Raw genomic sequence first — 19,882 nt, forward strand, 5'->3', positions numbered from 1 at the left:
GCAAAATGGGTGAGAGCTCCTAGGGAGGGTATAAAAAAAAAAAAAAAGACTACTAGCGTGCATGAGAATGAATGAGGTGTAGATAATTTTCATGCACTTGATGAGTTCGAGGGGATAATAGAAGAGCAAATTAGATGCACAAATAATGCAAATTAAAACTGAAATTTTCTATTTCTTCTTTGTTTTTGGGGAAAGAATATAGATAGCTATCAAATGATATCTTGAAGCTAGCTAGCTTTGGATGATATGATGGGTTTTAGCACTTCTATTTATAGTTATGAGATATGAAGTGGTATACTTGTGAAATATTCCTCTTCTTTTTCCCAATTAAAGTAGATTGCTTGAAAGTTTGAAAATCACATATTACTCTATATAGGAGTAATTTGTTATTATTATATAGGGAAAATGGTTCGAAATATATTTGAACTTTGATCGAAATTGATGTAACAATATCGAACTTTGGAAAGGACCTTTTACCCCCTGCACTATTTAATAGTGTATTTTAAAGGTATATATGTGCCCACATGAACACATTACTATTTATAATGATGTAATATTTATGATGTCAATGTGGGCACAAATAAACCTTTAAAATACACTATTAAATAGTGTAGGGAGTAAAAGGTCATTTCCAAAGTTCGGTATTGTTACAACAGTTTCGATCAAACTCCCACCTTGTTAGTGAGGGTTTGATTCCCCACATTGTAATAATCCCCATTTCTCCTACTTTTTTTTTATTTTAAAGAAGATTATATCCAGGAGAGTGTAACAGAAGAGATGGTGATCATTTTAAGATCAAACCAATTAATGCAAACATTTTCATTAGTTAACTATAACTAATTAATGGATATGCATTCTCAATTTAATTTATGATTATTAACATTAAATGGTTTGGTTCGATGTAAAAGGTCGTGACATCATATATTCCTTCATCTCATTTTATGCCTTGAGCATGTAACTTTTTAAAATATAAAAAGAAACTTTTTAAGATTTTATAATCTTAAATTGAAAAAAAATATATTAAATATGTTTAACATAAATAAGAAAAATATTCTTCGACTTGTGTAGTATTAATTATGTCATATCATTGATTTAAAAGAGTGTAAAATTGAAATGTTGGAATTAAAAGCATACTAAATATTAAAATATAACGTTCCCTTTTAAGTATTCATGAATTGACAAAAATAACATCAATATCAATGTACTCAATGTAATTTAAAATCTTTTTTATATATTGACACAAATATAAGTGGTTTAACACTACTACTATATTTTCGTTAATCGAAACAAATATTGTATTAAACATAAGTTTATGAGTTCATAAATGGGAAAATCTAATGATGGAATCTCCCAATCGTGCTGAAGGGATGGGATAAAGCCTGCAATTCCCAAAAGGGCAAGTCTAAGAATTGGTGCCAATCCCTTTTTGAACAACTAGCTTTGATTCCATTTCAAAATCCCCTTATTTGACTATATATGTATGTGATAATATTCTTAAATTTATTTTAAAAGGAATAATTTTCTTTAATTTAAAAATGACGTTATATAACCTTAATGACAAACTTTTATAGTCATATAAATATTATAGGCAACACACATCTATTGTACCATTAAATTTACGGAAAAGGGTCAAAATTTCTCCTGAACTAAGCAAAATAGACCATTTATACCCTTTGTTACATTTTGGGATAAAAAATGCCCCCGCAGTTATCCTAAGAGACCACAAATACCTTCAAGAGTTAACACCCCAAATTTTTAGTGACGTGGCAAGCCACGTGGGACTACTCCTTCCACCTAAGCGTTGCCAACTAGGATTCACTAGAAAAGAACCAGACCTTTAGCGGCGGCAAAAGTCGTCACAAAAGGTTTTTTAACATTAAATTCTGATTTTGTGTTTTTTTCTTCATTGATTTTAAAAAATCAAAAATGATATCGATTAAGGAGGAGTTTGAAGACACTATATGTTTTATTTTTATTTCATGTAAATTTATAAAATGTACAAGGATGCATTATGTAGTAGGAGATTTGATTCGAGAAGTAATTTTGATGATTTTCATAATAATATTGGATGTTTTTAATATTGATAGTGCAAGTTATTTATTTTAAAAAATTAGGTTGCAACTGAAAATAAATTATCATATTATTTTATTGAAAAAATAGGTTTTACTAGCGAATGGTTGTTGCAACCTTAGTCGCTACTAAAAATCACTCATAACCTTTTGGTGGCAATAATATTTCAGGATTTTGTGGCGACTTTGTCGCGGCCAAAGGTCAAGTTATTTTGTAATGAATCCTAGCTGGCAACGCTTAGGTGGAGGGATTATTTCCATGTGGCTTGCCACATCACTAAAAAATTAATTAGGTAGTTAACTCTTGAGGGTATTTGTGGTCTCCTGGGATAATGGCGGGGGTCTTTTTTATCTCAAAATGTAATGGAGGATATAAGTGGTCTATTTCGCATACTTTAGGGGTATTTTTGACCATTTTCCGTTAAATTTATAACTAAATTATCATTTAGTTGCTTGAATTACTCCTATCCTGGTTGAGCATCGTAACACATTATAAAATATTCTTATTAGACATATATCTGACTCAAATTTTGAAAATATTTCCGCTTCTATTCTCAATCGTCTTTTATGTCAATAAGCTAACAATTTAAAATCCATTACCTCCTTTAATTGTATGTATTAAGCTCAATAATAGTCAGTAAAACCTCAGGCTTCTTATTCTTAAAAATATATTAATATAAAAAGATTATTTGCTAGAGGATTTGTGGGAGAATAATTTGAAGATGGTAGAAGAATAAGCTTAAAGTCAAGCTTATGGGGTTAAGACAGGTGTAGATACTAATTAGACCACTTTTGAAAAGAGAAAAAGAACATTTTGATATGATGGGAGTGGGAATAGGGGAAAAGTGAGGATAAGGAAGTTGTGGTGGGGGAATAGGGATTCTCCAAGTTTGCTTTATTCTCCATGGCTTCTTGCTTGGCCACTTGCATGCTTTCCTTTCTTACTTATCACTAGCTAATCCTTCATGCATGCCAATACAATATATCTTGTTATTTAGGTATGTTTCAGTTTATTTGTCTGATTTTAAATTAACACAAAATTTAAGAAAAATAATATTTTTAAATCTTGAGTCTTAAACTAAAGATAACGAACGTAGAGAAGCAAAATGTTCTTGAATCTTGTGAAAATTAGAACTAAAGAGTTGCTAAAATGAAAATAAACTTTTTTCTCAAAGAGAACTAAAAAAAATAAATGAATAAGACAAACAAATTAAAACGAAGAAAATATAGAAGCATAGTTAGCACACAAGTCGGTACATATGTTGTTTGTGTTGGAAAATAAAGCTTTTGAAAATGAGAAAATAGCATTTCAACATTGTGTCATTAATCACATAGTCCATAGATATCCGGTTTTGCACTATACACGTCTTTTTTTTTAAAAATAAAATAAAATTTAAGATTTGATATTTATATTGGAGTTTCACTTCATTTAAGAGGGAATTGCTTCCTAAAATGATTAGAATCCTAGTTATCCGACTACAATTTTTTTTGGTTCGTTGGGCTTATTCTCGACCATAGTCCATAGTTTCTTCTTGTTTATTTACTTGTATAATTAATAATAATACACATATAAATCTTTTTTGCTTTTGCTTTTAACCATATTTATAAATATTAATCCGCTAATTTAAATTTACGCCATATATAGATATATATAGGATGCATTTATTAAACAAGAAGGAGCTATATATATTAGGAATTTCTTAATTCTCAAATATTCTAATTCAAAATATCTAATTAAAGATTGAGAATCTCATCTAATCCCATCGGTTCTTATTTTTCTAACTCAAAACAATTGGAAAAGATGGCTTTGCATGACGCACGACAACAATGAAAATTATGTATGAGAAAAGAAAGCTACATTACTCCAAAAGTTGTATCTCATCTAAGTTCTTTTTTTTTTTTTTTGTTTATGACAATTCTGAAGACACTACTAAAATTTGCTTACCTAAGTGTTTATGTAGGTTTATCCTGCATTTATAGATAGAGTTATCAATCAACAAGATACTGCAATCATAAAAAAAAAATATGGAAGATGTACCAACTTGAAAATATCCGTACGTCTATTTATGGTGAATTCGTAAAATAGTTGAAGAAGAAAAATTATATGCTATTTGTACAACTGATGTTTCCTTTTCCCAGGCCTGGACGATTGTTACCTATATACTATTATTACTTATACTTTCAAAATATTAAGTATCTTACCATCTTTATTATGATACATGTATTTTTTTTACCAGATACACTAAAATAGGGAGAGAGATGAGTGAGATTAGGGAAGGAGGCAAGCTAGATTCATATGTATCCCAGATACATGTGAATTGCAGTACTAGATACATGTATATATATGTATCCGTAGTGATTCACGTGTATTTGAGATAGCAGATACATAGAAGAGTGGCGAGAGAGATGGGGAGAGAGGTGAGCAAGATTTGTTATGTATCCTAGATATATGTGAATCTACTTGGATACAATGTATCTAGAACAAATTACGCCTAAATTTAGCTCAATTTACCTGAAATACATGTATTTGGAGGTACCAGAATCTGGTAAGATATGTAATATTGCAAACTAGAGAGTAGCTAAGTAATTAACTCCTAAACTAGTGGAATTATGTAGGTTCCCCCATTTTAAATAGAGCAACTTTCACATATAGCAAACATAAAAATCATATTTGTATGTTATAGCTATAGTTTGTATAATTGCGCTTCATAACACATTTTATGTTTGCTATGGAACTTTTGATTTGTATAATTCGCTGGATCATCCAATTTTATATAAATTGTTCAGTTTTGTATAATTATAAATGTATAAGACGAAAATATATGTATTTGTATATACATTTTTCTCTCGCTTTATATAAACACAAACACATTTTATACCGAAATGTATAAAATGACTAATTGTATATCGAATCAAATGGCAAAAAAGGGATGTTTGTTGTAAATTACAAATAAAATAAACTATGGTTATAACATTTAATTTGAATTAATAATTTGTTATTTCATACAATTTTCCCTTTTAAATAAGTAGGTTGACCCCACGTGATCAACAACCCAATAATGATGGGTTAAAATTGATATTTTTTTGCCCAACAAAAGAAAAGACCAACTCAGTCTAACCTGTCAAATTTCAAAAATTCGTATGGACTAGACTAAAAGATCTAGGCTAGACCATATTGATAGTTGTACCGTCACATCTTCATATTACTAAATAATATTTTATACAATATTATCCAACAGATTGTATGACAAACAAATGGATTACATCTTATTAATCAAATGGAAAGTGTTAATGAAACTGTGAAGTAATATACTAGTTGAAATTGGTTCTACAAAACACATCTTTAGTTTTTATTTTATAGAAATATTGCAGAGAGTAAAATGCCAGCTCTATTGTATCAATTAATTGAGTAGCTTGCGATGGTAGCATTATCTATGCAAGTTAATTAGAGTCAATCTTATAAAAAAGATCATCAGATGAAAACAACATAATATTTACATTCATCTTTCTCTATCAATATTTGAATTAATTGATTCTTATTATCTATAACTTTTTTGTTAAAAATTTAAGAAATTTACATGAGACCAACTGCTAAAAAAATTCAAAAAAAAAAAAATGAAATTGAAAATAAGAAGATTGAGAGAAGGGAATCTGATTGAAACTCATGTGGTGCTCGTAGTAGGCTTTGGTGAAGAAGAATTGGAATTTTTAAAATCTAAGTCAGAATAGTTGGGGAAGGACGGGAATAGAAAGGATGTTTGAAAATCAAACATAAATTGCCTATAATTTATTATATTCTTGTATAAATAACGAGTTTGTATTTGAATTTTATTCATATGTTTGTGTGTGAGGAAATTTGAATTTTTCTAACACTATTTTATGAGATTCCATTTCCTCTTATATTTCCACTGCTTAGAAAATAGCTACAAATTTAGAAAATTATATTTTTGATTGTTATAATTTCAAAAACAACATCAATGAAGCATAATTGAAAGCATATCATCTCTAATTTCTAGTTTTTATTGCTATCTCTTGTCCCCACAAGTAGAGGCGGACCCACCTTTGCTAGTGGGTGCACCCGTTAACTTCAAAAAAATCACACACACATATATATATATATATATATATATATATTGAGAAACTGGCAGAAACCAGGATATACTCACTCGGTTTCAAAAAGAATGGCTTAGTTTGACTTAGAACGGAATTTAAGAAAAGAAAATAGACTTTTTAATCTTGTGGTTCTAAATTAAAGTTATGTCAAATGTACCAAAAATGTCTTTTAATCGTGTGGTCTTAAACATGCCACATGGAAAGTTGAAATTAAAGTGTTGCCAAAAAATGAAAGAGGTCATTCTTTTTTAAACATACTAAAAAGGAAACTAGGTCGTTCTTTTTTAAACAGAGGGAGTAATTAACAGTGCACCCATAAGGAACATAAGGGTGTTCTTGTGTTGCTATTACAAGGTAGATGAGCCACCCGTGAGACTATGGTTCGAATCCCACTGCTAAAGTGATAAATTTCATTGTTTTTATTTTAAATTTAGCTTAGACCGAGAGATCATATATGTGCACGAAGACTCCTCATATAACAATTGTCTAACCCGATGCCAAACTTTTATTTCCTTTTTTAGTTTTCAAACCAAGTTGCGCTAAGTACACTAAACTTTTGGTCCTTTAATTTATTCTTTTGTTGTCTAAATTTTTCTTTGGATCTTTTCTTTTTGTTACACTAGGGGATTAGAGTAAGAAGAGGGGACGGTGAAAATTGAACTAACACTTCTTACGTCAAAGACTTCCATCAATATCACTAAACTATACATTTTGGTGGCTATCTTTTTCTATTCATCACAAATAAATTAGTGCCATTTATATGGGTGGGGTGAAATCACACTTCCGAGTATCTTGCCAACTACGTAGTTTATTCATCTCATTTTTATTTTCTTTTTTTTTCTTCAAAATTAAAAGACCTATAAATATCATGGTAAAATGTAACAAAGTAATTTAGCAATAGAAATAGAATCAATTTGCCGGAATATATAGTTGATAGATAATATGCAAATTACAAATGGTGTTAATATAAGAATGGAAAAGAGATTATTCAAGAAATAGTGGAGCCATGAGCACTTGTTGTCTTTAAATCTTGTATAATTTCATCACAAGTGGACTTGCATTGCTTGGGCAACAGACAAGTCCTCGTTAATTGTGGTAGCTTCTCCAATATGAGTTCCCCATCCAATGCCAATACTCTGCCACATGCATTGAATTGTATTACAGACAAAAATTAGTGCAAAAATCATTGTACCAACTACTCTTGAAATAGCCTACGTAATATAAGTATAACATGAAGGTGTGTGCTATACGGTCAACTTTATCCGGTTGAATTTGAATGTGTTACGTCAGCATAAAATATAGGTAAAAGGGATAAATATATCCTTGAACTATCGTAAATTGTATGCAGATACCCTCCGTCATACTTTTGGGACATTAGTGCCCTTGCCGTCCAAAAACTAGAGCATATATGTCCTTCACTCTAACTGAAGACTAAATACGGACACGTGGCGCAATCTTATCCGTCGATCCGATATTTGATAAATCAAGTCGGTGGATAAAATTATGACATGTGTATGTCCGTTAGTATAAAGGGTATATATGCTTTAGCTTTTGGACGGCAAGGAGATCAATGTCCCAAAAGTATGACGGAGAGTATCTGCATACCTTTTATAATAGTTTGAGGGTATATTTGTATTTTTTCCCTAAAATATATATAAAAATATAAAAAAAAATGTGTCCATGGACAATAAGATCCTAGTTAAATTAAGACATGTCACTAAAATTTTGATTATAATTTAGGGGCGTACAATTAATCAATTATACATCCTAGATATATAATTCCAATAAAAGATATTGTGATCGTCTAGAAGTGCTGGCGAGCACGCCCCAAAGTAATCATGGCAAAGGAGTGGATAAAAGGATTAAAGTTGCACACATTGCGTATAAATAATATTTGTATTATGTGTATAATTTAACAGATTATATTAAGTTATTACGCTATTTTCTAGATTATATGGGCCATGAAAATAATAATACTTTGTTTACTTTATTTGAAATTTTCATAGTTGGAGTTGATATTGTGTTTGATCATACTTTTTGTAATAAATATTTAGAATTTGAACATATTTTAAAAAAAAAAACATGAAATATAAATTAAATGGTGTTATTTTATAAAAATAAAAAATTAGTACAAGTTTGAAAAAGAAAAAAAAATTATAAAATTAAAAAATTGAAAATAGGGTTTCGGGTATTTTTCAAATTTTACATTTCAAATAGAATTTTAAGTTGTATTTAAAAATTTTATGGCCAAATATTAGTTTTTTTAAATCAGTAAAAATTTCTCATGGCCAAACAGTTCATATGAAATCATGCTTGCAATTAAGAGTTAGTACTATTTATTATTGTAGATATTCAAACTTAACCTCATAATATAAAAAAAGTGTAGGAAGATAGTGCGTAAAACCAAAACTTTATAATAAATTCAATAACATATCTAGTAGGGTAAAATATATTTTATTTTTATCTTTATAAAATAAAGAAATTGTTTCTAAAAGATCCTTTATTCGAGAGAGTTATCTTTCAGAAAATGATTGAAAATAATAATGAACTATGGTATAAATACTAAAGATAGAAAAAGTATGGCGACATAAATATTAACGATAATCAAAGTAAAAAAAAATTAAAAATAATATAATGCTTGGTAAGCCATAAACTCTGTTGGAAATATATGTCTCAAAGTCTAAGAAAAGCCAACTAAAGTCAACTTTATTTCAAAATTAATGTCAAATTGGAAGTGCTTATTCAATATGGGTCCCAAATCTTGTGTGTAAAAAATTAATAAAAGCCAAATTTTCACTATATTAGAAAAAAAAAAAAAAAAAAAACTTATCATGACTTTTAGTTAACACGTTCACATACCCGTTAAGTTTGCAGGCAATGTAAGACTCCACAAATTGTTCAGTGCTTCTTAGGCTCAAACTTTCACAAAGCCTGTAATGCTTCTGGAGATAATACTTCTGATGTTGATTCTCCGCAACAAAAAATTCACAATTACTAATTAAGAAACTTAATTTCGTTAGAATCCTCCTATTAAGCTTCATTTGCCGCCTTATCTTTGATTGTTGTGCTTGTTTCCTCTCTTCTTCTGTTGAACAGAATATAGCAGATCTCAGATGCGTACTTAACCCAAAATTCTGCATAACAATAACATACCTTGTGTCACTCGTATGTATAAGAAATAAAGGAAGACTTTTAATGGATATATGTTACGAGAAGATTGAGAGACTAACAAGGGAATTTTTATTGGTTGGATCATGAGTATCCCAGAAAAAATCGCAAAGAGATTTGTAAGATACAAATCTCTTATCATATGTGATTTTCACTGCTTCAGTATGTCCTGTGTTTCCTTCAGAGACATCTTTGTAGGAAGGTTTTCTCATAGTTCCTCCATAATATCCTGTTGCAGTTCTTACGACTCCTTCGAATCGACCATATGCTGCTTCAACATCATAGAAACTATCTACAATTTTACCAAATTAACTGTGAGCTTGTTAAAAATTGACATACGCGTCTGTTAATACGTGTGTATATATTATCAGTTGCTCTGAAACAGATACAAATTAAAAGAGAGAAAAACAGAGTATGTACCTCCAGCAAAAATTGCTTGACAAAGGAATTCTGCTGGAATATTATTATTATTGTTATTAACAGTGTTTTCCGAATCAGAGTTGTCTGAATCGTGAGATTTGCTCCGTCCAAGTAATTTGTAGTAATGCATAATTGACAAAATTCTGTAATTGATAGAAGGGAATGAGTCTAATTTATGCTTTTGTCTTTAAGAAAAGAGGGAAATGCGTGTGAATGTATATAATAAATCAAACAATCCTTCTGAAAAAGCTGTGTCGTATGAACGTAGAAAATGGAGGACAAACAAATGGAGAGACTGTGAAGCCAAATACGTATTGCCTAATTTAGAAAACCTTGTGGGGGCTTGTGTGGTAAGAGACAGAACACCTTTATAATAGGAGTAAATATCTAATTATACAAATATTTTTATCACATTTATTAATTTTCCTTGTATTTTGAAATTATTATTATTTCACATCAGATACAACTATGTATTTAATGTGATTCACATGTATGTGGAATATCAAATACGCAAGGGAGATATGAGAGTGGCAAACAAGACAAGAGGGAGGCGAGTGAGATTTGTTTACCTAGATACATGTGAATCCACCATAGCGTATCTAGAACAAATTTACCTGTGAATCCATCAAAATCTGATAGATTCGTAATATCATAAACTAATATGTATCAAAGTGATTAGATTATGAGAAAAGATAATGCAATGTATGGGGTGATGTAATCTGAGAGGCCGTAGGAACACATGACTACACATCTGATGGTACATGCCTTCATTTTGTTTGGCCGGTGATGTTGTCTACACTTGGTCGGGTGATGTCTCCTTCTTGGAAAATCAATAGCACAGTATGACATTATATCACTTATCCTCTGGTCATAAATTTTGAAGTTAAATATTCAAAAAAATTACAATTTTCGTAGTTATAATTTTTAAAATTTAAAATTATATTTGGATATGTATGTATTTTACCCTGTGAACCAATTCTAACTTAAATAAATAGGTCCTTTAGACCCAGATCAATTCAAATGCTATTGATAGCCGTTGAAATTTGTCAAGCCATAAGAATTTTGCCAATGCAGACTTCATGGTCGAAGGACAATCACAAGGCCTTTCATTTCCATTAGGGCAAATGTATTCCCATTGTTACAACGGCGGATATTAAAGAGGTATCTTAACGTTCTTTAACAAGAGAGTGTAGACATTTGGATACAACTTGATTATATATCCAGTAGATCTAGCACCATTTGCATTCATCAGGCATGGGAGAGAAGGTAGACGCTCACCCACCCGAATTCTGCCATTATGAGTGAATGTTAAAATATGTACATAATTGCTCCAATTGAAATACTAAGAATAATTCTACTTTTCTACCAAGAGTAGCCTTTTTAGTGCTAGCTGAACATAAAGTAATGACTTTTGTACAACGTAAGAAGACAACAAGATTTAAGTCCTATCCGCACTATCGTAAATGTTCGATACATATTCCAAATCCACGAGATACTTTCTCTTTGAATCACTTGCTTCTTTCCTCAATAACAATACCTCAAGTGCATCAAGAGCATTTCACAGTACTTTTCCTGGATAATATTTTTTGTCTAAACATTGAAAAACCACTAGTAAAATTTACATCCATGAAATGCACACACAACAAATTCTAAATGAAGCACCAACCACTCTGCAACCTAATAAATAAGATGATGAATAACAATTCGTTACAGAGATGAATGTTACATTTTCTTGACTTCATCTTCAACAGGATCGCGAAGAGTTCCAAACATCCAGTCCATCCATATTGTGTAGTGACCATAATTATGGCGGTACGTAGTATGGTGGATGGTATGGTAACCGGCACCCATTACAGGCCAAACCTTCGCATGTATACAGTCATGAATATTTGCAGTCCATATGGCTTCTATGAATAAGAGAGCAATGTGTGTGGTAAAATGCACAGGCAACAGAAAAAGAGCTACTACGTGTGGCACTGCCTGTAGTATTCCATCCAATGGGTGGAACGCCAAACCTGATTTCCAAAGCAGCAAGCCATTCATGTTAGTCATCAACTTGGAACACAACTCCGGGATTAAGAGACATTTGAATATCGTACAAGCTCGAGAGAAAATATCATACAATTAAAATACAGAGAAAACCTATCATTACTTGATTGGACTAAATTAATGTGTTAGATTGCAATGTGGTGAAGATTGTTTTGTTAATCATGGTGTCTAGGTCAGCTTTTGCGCGCCTCTACTAATTCCACGGGATACATGTCAGCCCTCACTAGCAACAAGTACTCGGTAAATCAATGTGGTGAAGATTTGACAACCAATTTCCTCAAACATTTAAGCTTTGGGGAAATAGGTAAAACATTTCCTCGATTCAGAAAATCCTAGCATGGTTTCAACAGTCTTGTGATGCATCAATATCTATTCTCAATGTCATGCAGTTAGACTTTACAAGTCATTGAAATAGTGATGAGATGTATGAAGCAAGTTAAGCTTTTCGAAACTAGATTTATCTCGGAAAAAAAGTAGTGGATGAAGAAATTCCAATAAACCGTTTTCTTACAATGCTCTCTAATTCAGTTTAGTATTAATATAGAGGTACCAATAGTGGGCCTCTTAACTCAGTTAACGATATGTAACAACGAGCAACAAGTTATCTACAAAGCAGGAGCAAGAAGCCAACCTAAGTTGTTTTCAAAATAGAACATAGTTATGAGATGAAACTTACCAGCAAATGGGGAGAGTGTATTTTGCTTGTTGTATATATGATGTGTAGCATGGAGATACTTGTACAGAGGTTTTATGTCATGCAACTCTCGATGCATCCAATAGATACCAAATTCTACTATTAGCAGATAAACTGCAACATAAATAAGGTAGGGCATCCATCCGACATCGCTTATTCTTGAGAAACATTTAGTCCACCCATTTTCAATCATGTACTCAGAAAGTGATGGAAGGGCACAGTACCATGGCATAGCTTTCATTGCAACTCCTATTTGCAAGAGCATAGCTTTATTTGAAGGGATGGCATCTGCAATCACAATGTTCATGAGACTATATGAAGCAAAAATGCAGACTTACCACTATTAAAGCATAAGTCATATTTATTGAGAAATTGATGGCTTCAATTGATACTTAAGTTGGATCTGGGTAGCTAAAAAAAGTCTAATTTTAAATCTCATAAACATAGCAAAAAGTAAGGAAGATCGATGTTACCTTTAGGTAGATAAACATTGCGTTTTAAGTAATAGATGTAGAAGCACCAAAGAAAACCAGAAAGAAAGTAAAGCAAGACTCCACCGATGTAGTTGCGAAGCCATCCTTGAAACCAATGAGGGAGTGGTCCCCACCATGATTCCGGCAAGAATGTGCCCAGAACAATCCTATTAAAAAACGACGTCTCCTCTACAAATAAATTCAAGTAGTCATCCATTTCACTAGATTCCGATGAGATTTGGAGAAATGCTAACTAGCGGGTGGGGGCGGCACACAATTCTTTTGTTGACTAGTGTGAAGAATATATATATCTGGGAGTTGGGGATTGTTTTGGGTTTGCCTCTAAATATCTAACTGTCAATTGTTCTGATCTGGCTGTCTGTCTAGCTGGGCGCCGCCGGCCTTCATTTCATCGGAAAAAGGTTCAATTATATTCATCTATCATCTTTGATGTAATAGGGGTGTCATTTCTATTTGATCTTTTACAAGAATATTATTTATTTTGTTCATTGATTTTTTATTAATATATTAAATCAATAATTAAAATATTAAGATATTTATTATTGAATTTTGTATTGATTTAACAGATAACAAAATGTTCATACAATCATATATGAGTATATGTTTATAAATAAAAATAGAAATGTAACATAAATTTTTATATTAATCACTTTTGTTTAATTTAAAATTGTCTCTAATGATTTATGCAATAAATTGCAAAAATAACATTAATTATTTGTCTTTATCTCAATCAAATGAAAAAAGAAAAAGTAATACTCCCTCCGTTTCAAAAAGAATGACATCATTTCCTTTTTAGTCTGTTTCAAAAAGAATGACCTCTTTCCTTTTTGGTAACATTTTACTTTCAACTTTCCACGTGACATGTTTAAGACCACAAGATTAAAGGGCAATTTTATACATTTGACATAACTTTAATTTAGGGCCACAAGATTCAAAAGTCTTCTTTATTTTCTTAAACTCCGTGTCAAGTCAAACTAGGTCACTCTTTGTGAAACGGAGGGACTACTAGTTTGTGTCTAGAAGAAAGGCGTCGCAATAAAGAGGCTGAGAGGTCGATGCATATTGCTTACGAGGGAAAGTAATATTTACAGTTTTGAAATTAGGGTTGATAATATATTAAAATCATTATCATACAATTAGGAATAAAATAATAATTTTAACATATTTATTAAATGAAAAATTATGAAAATAGTCAAAATTAGCAACTTATTTATGGATAATAGCTATAGTTTAAAAATACTATATATAAATCCTTCCTCTCTGCCCCCCCCCCCCCCTCTATTTTTCTCTCAAGTCAATAAGAAGAAATTCATTCAAACGTATTATTATCAATTGTATTCAATCAAATATATGTGAGAGTTTTGTATTTATTTCAATTGTATTTGAAAAGGAATATTTTACATTTTTATATAATTGTATTTGTATTCGTATGAATATAATATGCATTCATCCTCTCTATCAAATGTATTTGTATCCAATCAAAGAGACGATGAATACAATCGTATTCGTTGTATTTTGATTACAATTGATACAAAATAAATAAAGAATGCAATGCATTACAGATACAAAATACAATTCGTTGTATTTCAGATACAATTGATACAAAATAAATACAAAATACACTCCTCTCTCTCGATCTCACTTGCCTCTCTCCTCCCTCTCTCAATCTCGCTTGTCTCTCTCCTCTTAATATGTATTCATATTGATACAAAACATTTTGTATTTGTATTTTTTTCTCCAAAATTCACAGAAAAAATACACTTTCTCCTCTCTCTCGCCCAGATCTTGCTCGCCTCTCTCTTCCCCTAACATTTTTCTATTATTCGTAAATAAACAAACTAAATCTAAATCTATAGAATACCTAATATTTGCTATTTTTAAAATTTTCTCATTATTAAATTATCGATTTAACTGTTAACTAAAATCATACAATTAGAAATCAAACCATTAATACAATAAAAATAATTTTAATATAATTGTGTTGCACGTTCAATCAACAAGCACGTGTACCTGACAAATCAGTTCATCGAAATCACACTCTCGTGATGGAGATTTAAGGTATGGGTGACAATTTCTGTCATAAATAAATCATGGCTCGTTCACGTCGCTTGTTTTATTAATTGGGATTATTTTAATCTTTTAATTTAGTCTATTTTAAAATTAGATTAAATTATTTTATTTACTTTATTTGTTGCAAATTAATAAGAACAAATAAAATAAAACATCTATTTTGATATTAAGATAGAGTAAAATGAAGCGGATGGAGTATTGGAGTATATATTTAGGCAGGGGTATAAGATATGTATAGTTATTAAGGTGTCCCTGTTTCGTTTATTCATAGTGACCTTTATTCTAAAATAGTGGCTCTAAACCAATTTTGATACTCAAAGACAACTTTGTAGAAAGACATCTAACTTTGAATTCTCATCCCATGGGGAAGTTGTCACAAATTTTGATTATAGAATGCAGGGGGGGATTTAAAAAGGGGCAAGAGGGGTTTATTTGAACTTCTTTGATGAAAAATAATATAAGATATTTTTTACAAATTTTAATGTATAAATTTGAATTTCTTAAACACAAACTTGAGGTTAGGGAGTTCAAAACTTACCATAAGGTTCAAAATTCACAATGTAAGCTGGACAAAATTTAAAGTGATCTCAAGAAAGACCATAAGTTGCAAATAGTTCCCTTCATTAACTTATGTGTTAAAAAGGACAAAACTGAAATTTTACGAAAACTCTTGGGAAGTTAAGCCCAACATTCCTTGCTATTTCTATCAAACTTGGGCCTCTTAGCCCATTCCTCTTATTAGGCCCAAGCCCCGTTTAACTTGCCAGTTGACACCAACAAATTAGTTTTTACTTTCTACAATAAAAATTTGGGAAAGTCACTTAAATTTGGGAAACTACCTAATTATAGCGGACTAGCGGTATACTCTTTGTAAAATTATCTTTCTATAACAATCATACTTAAATATTGTTTAGTATTATTTTGTAAAAAGTATAAAATGTATAAAAATAAAATATTAAAATGGGATGGTGTAATATCTCGGAAACTAGAAAGTTGAACTAGAGAGTTCTAGAGCTTTTCATAAGAGGTTTAGAGTGTGGTATGAGGATTAAAAATCACAAAAATGATTCCCGTACTTAGAATGGAGTTTTAGGGGCTAAAAGTCGAGGTACCACCCCCCAAGGACCACCCAAGGGGTCCTTGAGGAGGACCTCAAAACAGCCCCAAAAGCTGTCAAATTGGCAGCACCTACGGATGCCACCTACTAGCCGTAGATGGACCCATGCCCCGTGGGTTGGGGTCGTGGGTCAAGGCCTGAGTTGGCCTGCAATTTTCAGCTGCAGTACCTCACCTACGGAGGTGCAGCATGCTCAGTAGATCCACCCACGGTCCATGGGTGGGGGAGTCGTAGGTGTGAGTAGATTTTCAACTTTAGTTTTTAAGTTAGGGGTTTGGGAGTTAATTAGTAATTAGTTAGGGGTTAAGGGAGGTCGGTTAGTTAGTTATTAAACCCCCTATATAAGCCTAATAGACCCCTAAACTAAATCAATTCATTCATTCTTCAAAGAACCCAAACTCTTTCTCAAATATTTCTCTCTCTAAGACTCCATTGAAGAAGAAGGAGGAGGAGGTCAAGTCTAGGGTTCAAGGGGATGCCTTTCCTCCTCAAATTCGTGGATAATCTTCACCTAAGGTATGTTAGCTTAATCATCTATGGGTTCTTCCACCCATAGAGCCCCCTAGATTTCCCCCAAATTGAGAAGAAAACCCCCAATCTAAGCTAGGGTTTCTTCCAAAGTATGGGTAGTGTTTAAGTATGATTCCAATTGGTTGGATAATACTCAATTACGATTGTTTTAGTATTGATCATGATGTATTGATGATATTATGTGTTTCTATGGCTAACTCTAAGTCCAAATTGAGGAAATCAAAGTGTGTGGGTCTAAGTCTTGTAGAGGGAAATTGATGAATCTTAATTGATCCTCTAGAAGTGTTGACTTGTATAGCAATTGTTCAAGATTAAAGGTAATTAGACATGAATTGAACTAGATCATGGTATATAGATGATGGATCTTGACTAAGTAAACTTGAAGTTGAACCTTTAGGATGAATTATGACTAGAATCACCTAGTAATGAAGAATGTGATTAGATTACCTAGAAATCTAGGTATGAATGATGATTGTAAGAAGTAAAGCTTTGAGAGTAAGGCTTGTAGTCATGAATGCTGATCACTAGGGTTTGAAAGTAAATCCAATATGATGAACTATGAATGTTAAGGCTTTGAGAGTAAAGTCTATATGTGATATTAGAAGATTAAAAGTATAGAATTGTGGTAGAAGGCCTATACCTACCTAATATACATTATGAGTGCTTAAGTGCACAAAGTGATAGAATCACTTGAGTTATGCTAGTATCTATGTCTAATGTAGAATTCTAGATATGGTATTATGCATGAACATGATATGACATGAAAGGTTCTCTCACATAGAATGATTCTAGGTTGAAAGTATATTCTCACCTAAAATGAATCTAAGTCCTAGGACTATGAGATGTGATGAGGCTTGTGGTGATTCCTCTAAAAGACCTTTGCATGATAGGAATGTATGGTGAACTCCCTTACTCCTAATTAGTTAAGCATGAGGAGTGTAAGGTGATTACCCTTTGTATATGTGTGACTCTCAAGGCAAGCGGTGATTACCCATTAGCCTTTATGTTGATCATGGAGGCGATTACCTATGATCCTTATGTGATGATGTAGAGGTGAATACCTACATAACATATAAAAATGGATATGGAGGTGAATACCTATATCCCATTAAAATGAACATGGAAGTGATTACCTATGACTCATTAAGTATGTATGACTAGAGGTGAATACCCTTGTCTTTATGATTCCATGATATGTGTGGCTTGAGGTGACTCTCCTTGTCCTTCATGATGAACTAAACATGTATGCCTTGAGGTGACTCCCCCTTGCATTTATGAACATGAGCATGATTAGATTTGATTGTAGCTTTAGAGGCCCCTCCAATACATGCATGACTAAGAGGTTATTCCCCTTGTCTTTATGATGTTAAGAGATGATAAACATGAATGATGAACCTAAAGTGTCTAGCTTAGCAGGGGTAGGATTATGGGGTCTTGTTCATGCATGGCACAAGCTTGCCTTAAGGTGACTCATGAAGTATTTCTCTTATATGATGTATGCTTAGATAAGATTGTGCTATAGTTGCCTTCCTTGTTATGTTATGATTGACTAAAGGTGAGAGATATCCTTAGTTATGAAGTAAGCTAAGAATGAGACCAATGAGTGGTAAGTATGCATATGGTGACTTCAAGGGTATGCTTAGTGTGAATGATATTATGGGATGCCTTTCATGCATGGCACAAGTGTGTCTTGAGGTTACTTAGAAGTATAGTGCTCTTAGTACATGAAGCCTAGGTCTTGACTATGCATATAGACTATGATTAAGATGACAAAAATGGATACTTAGCTTGGATGGTATTATGGGATGTTATTCATGCATTGCACAAATATGCTTTGGAGGTTATTTGTAGAATAGTCCTATTATGGTACAAATGACCAAGAGTTGAATAATTCTTATATGATGCTTATGTTGGAGACTTTGCTTATTATAATGATATTGTCTCTTATGCTTATAGTTTATGTTTCATGTAAGTATTTCATATGATTTTGGATTATGTCTTATATTGACTAACCCTTGTCTTATGCTCTTATGGTTATGCTAGCTAACATATTTAGTACATTTTGTACTAACACATACTTTGCATACATTCTAATCAAATGTAGGGTTTGGAGACTTGAGTGCTATTTTGGAGATGGGTTTCTAAGGAGCTAAGGAGTTGAAGATCTTGGTGAGTCCTCATAGCTTCGAGGACAAAACCCACCATTTCATTTGTGTCTTTTATCTCATGTTTTTGGAGACTATTGTGTGGGCTGTGTCCCAATAATTTTATTCTAAAGTTGTACTCCCTCCGTTTCACAAAGAATGATCTAGTTTGACTTGGCACGGAATTTAAGAAAATAAAGAAGACTTTTGAATCTTGTGGTCCTAAATTAAAGTTATGTCAAATGTACAAAATTTTCCTTTAATCTTGTGGCCTTAAACATGTCACATGGAAAGTTGAAATTAAAATGTTACCAAAAAAAGAAAGAGGTCATTCATTTTGAAACTGACTAAAAAGGAAAGGAGATCAGTCTTTTCGAAACGGAGGGAGTATTAGATAGTTTGAGACAAACTGTAGAAAGACTTCTGCTTGTTTTTATAAAGATTTTGATTGTATGGATAAAGTTTTAAATGTTTCGTACTTTTCTATTATCTTATGTTCATGATATGCTAAGGGCTTGTATGAGACCCCTTCGGGGTCAAGTACGTCGTGTTACCTCTAGGGTATACCCCTAGGTCGTGACAAACTTAGTAATCAGAGCACAAGGTTTAGAATGGTTCAAGGATTGTCTCAAACCACGTATAGTAGAGTCTTGTTCATAAATGTGAAGCTATTGGATGTTTAGGATATCTCACTTATTCATTCTCTTAGTCGTACTATAGAGTTTGGCTTTAGTAGGTCCTTCTTCTAATCCGTTGTCACGACCCAAGCCTAGGGCCTAGACGTGACATGGCGAATGAGGAACCCGAAGGAACCCCAAACAAGCCTCTCAAACTTGTCATCACTCTTCATCGGTCGCGGAAGTACATTCAATATTAATTAACGGGAAATAGGGACTAAGGGCAAACCATTTCAAAATGACATCATAGAACAAGAGTCAAGCTTATTTACAAAATACTTGTCCAACGCACACCTCTACATACATAGATAGGACGGGGGCCATGACATATTACCG

At 32.1% G+C, this 19,882-nt stretch overlaps 2 protein-coding genes across 2 annotated transcripts; both read right to left on the reverse strand.

Moving 5' to 3' along the window:
- Positions 1-7,072: 7,072 nt before the first annotated feature.
- LOC102601813 (peptide methionine sulfoxide reductase MsrA 1-like) lies at positions 7,073-10,084 on the reverse strand. Its single transcript, XM_006346841.2, has 4 exons — positions 9,771-10,084; positions 9,413-9,642; positions 9,042-9,316; positions 7,073-7,318 (listed from the first exon to the last, which is right to left on the reverse strand). The coding sequence occupies exons 1-4, from the start codon at positions 9,898-9,900 to the stop codon at positions 7,171-7,173; spliced, it is 783 nt and encodes a 260-aa protein (XP_006346903.1). The 5' UTR covers positions 9,901-10,084; the 3' UTR covers positions 7,073-7,170.
- A 1,100-nt stretch (positions 10,085-11,184) lies between these two features.
- LOC102602151 (delta(7)-sterol-C5(6)-desaturase-like) lies at positions 11,185-13,466 on the reverse strand. Its single transcript, XM_006346842.2, has 3 exons — positions 12,987-13,466; positions 12,496-12,801; positions 11,185-11,785 (listed from the first exon to the last, which is right to left on the reverse strand). The coding sequence occupies exons 1-3, from the start codon at positions 13,201-13,203 to the stop codon at positions 11,493-11,495; spliced, it is 816 nt and encodes a 271-aa protein (XP_006346904.1). The 5' UTR covers positions 13,204-13,466; the 3' UTR covers positions 11,185-11,492.
- Between the last annotated feature and the right edge of the window lie 6,416 nt (positions 13,467-19,882).

This window comes from Solanum tuberosum, unplaced genomic scaffold (assembly GCF_000226075.1).
Source record: "Solanum tuberosum cultivar DM 1-3 516 R44 unplaced genomic scaffold, SolTub_3.0 scf00085, whole genome shotgun sequence".
NCBI classification, from domain to species: domain Eukaryota; kingdom Viridiplantae; phylum Streptophyta; class Magnoliopsida; order Solanales; family Solanaceae; genus Solanum; species Solanum tuberosum.

Coding starts and splice junctions, on each gene's coding strand:
- LOC102601813 (XM_006346841.2), bottom strand. CDS start 9,900: ATGCATTACTACAAATTACTTGGACGGAGCAAATCTCACGATTCAGAC. Junction 9,643..9,770: donor TCAAGCAATTTTTGCTGGAG/GTACATACTCTG, acceptor GTAAAATTGTAG/ATAGTTTCTATGATGTTGAA. Junction 7,319..9,041: donor ATTGCCTGCAAACTTAACGG/GTATGTGAACGT, acceptor TGCATGTGGCAG/AGTATTGGCATTGGATGGGG.
- LOC102602151 (XM_006346842.2), bottom strand. CDS start 13,203: ATGGATGACTACTTGAATTTATTTGTAGAGGAGACGTCGTTTTTTAAT. Junction 12,802..12,986: donor CAATGTTTATCTACCTAAAG/GTAACATCGATC, acceptor TTGTGATTGCAG/ATGCCATCCCTTCAAATAAA. Junction 11,786..12,495: donor TACACTCTCCCCATTTGCTG/GTAAGTTTCATC, acceptor TTTGGAAATCAG/GTTTGGCGTTCCACCCATTG.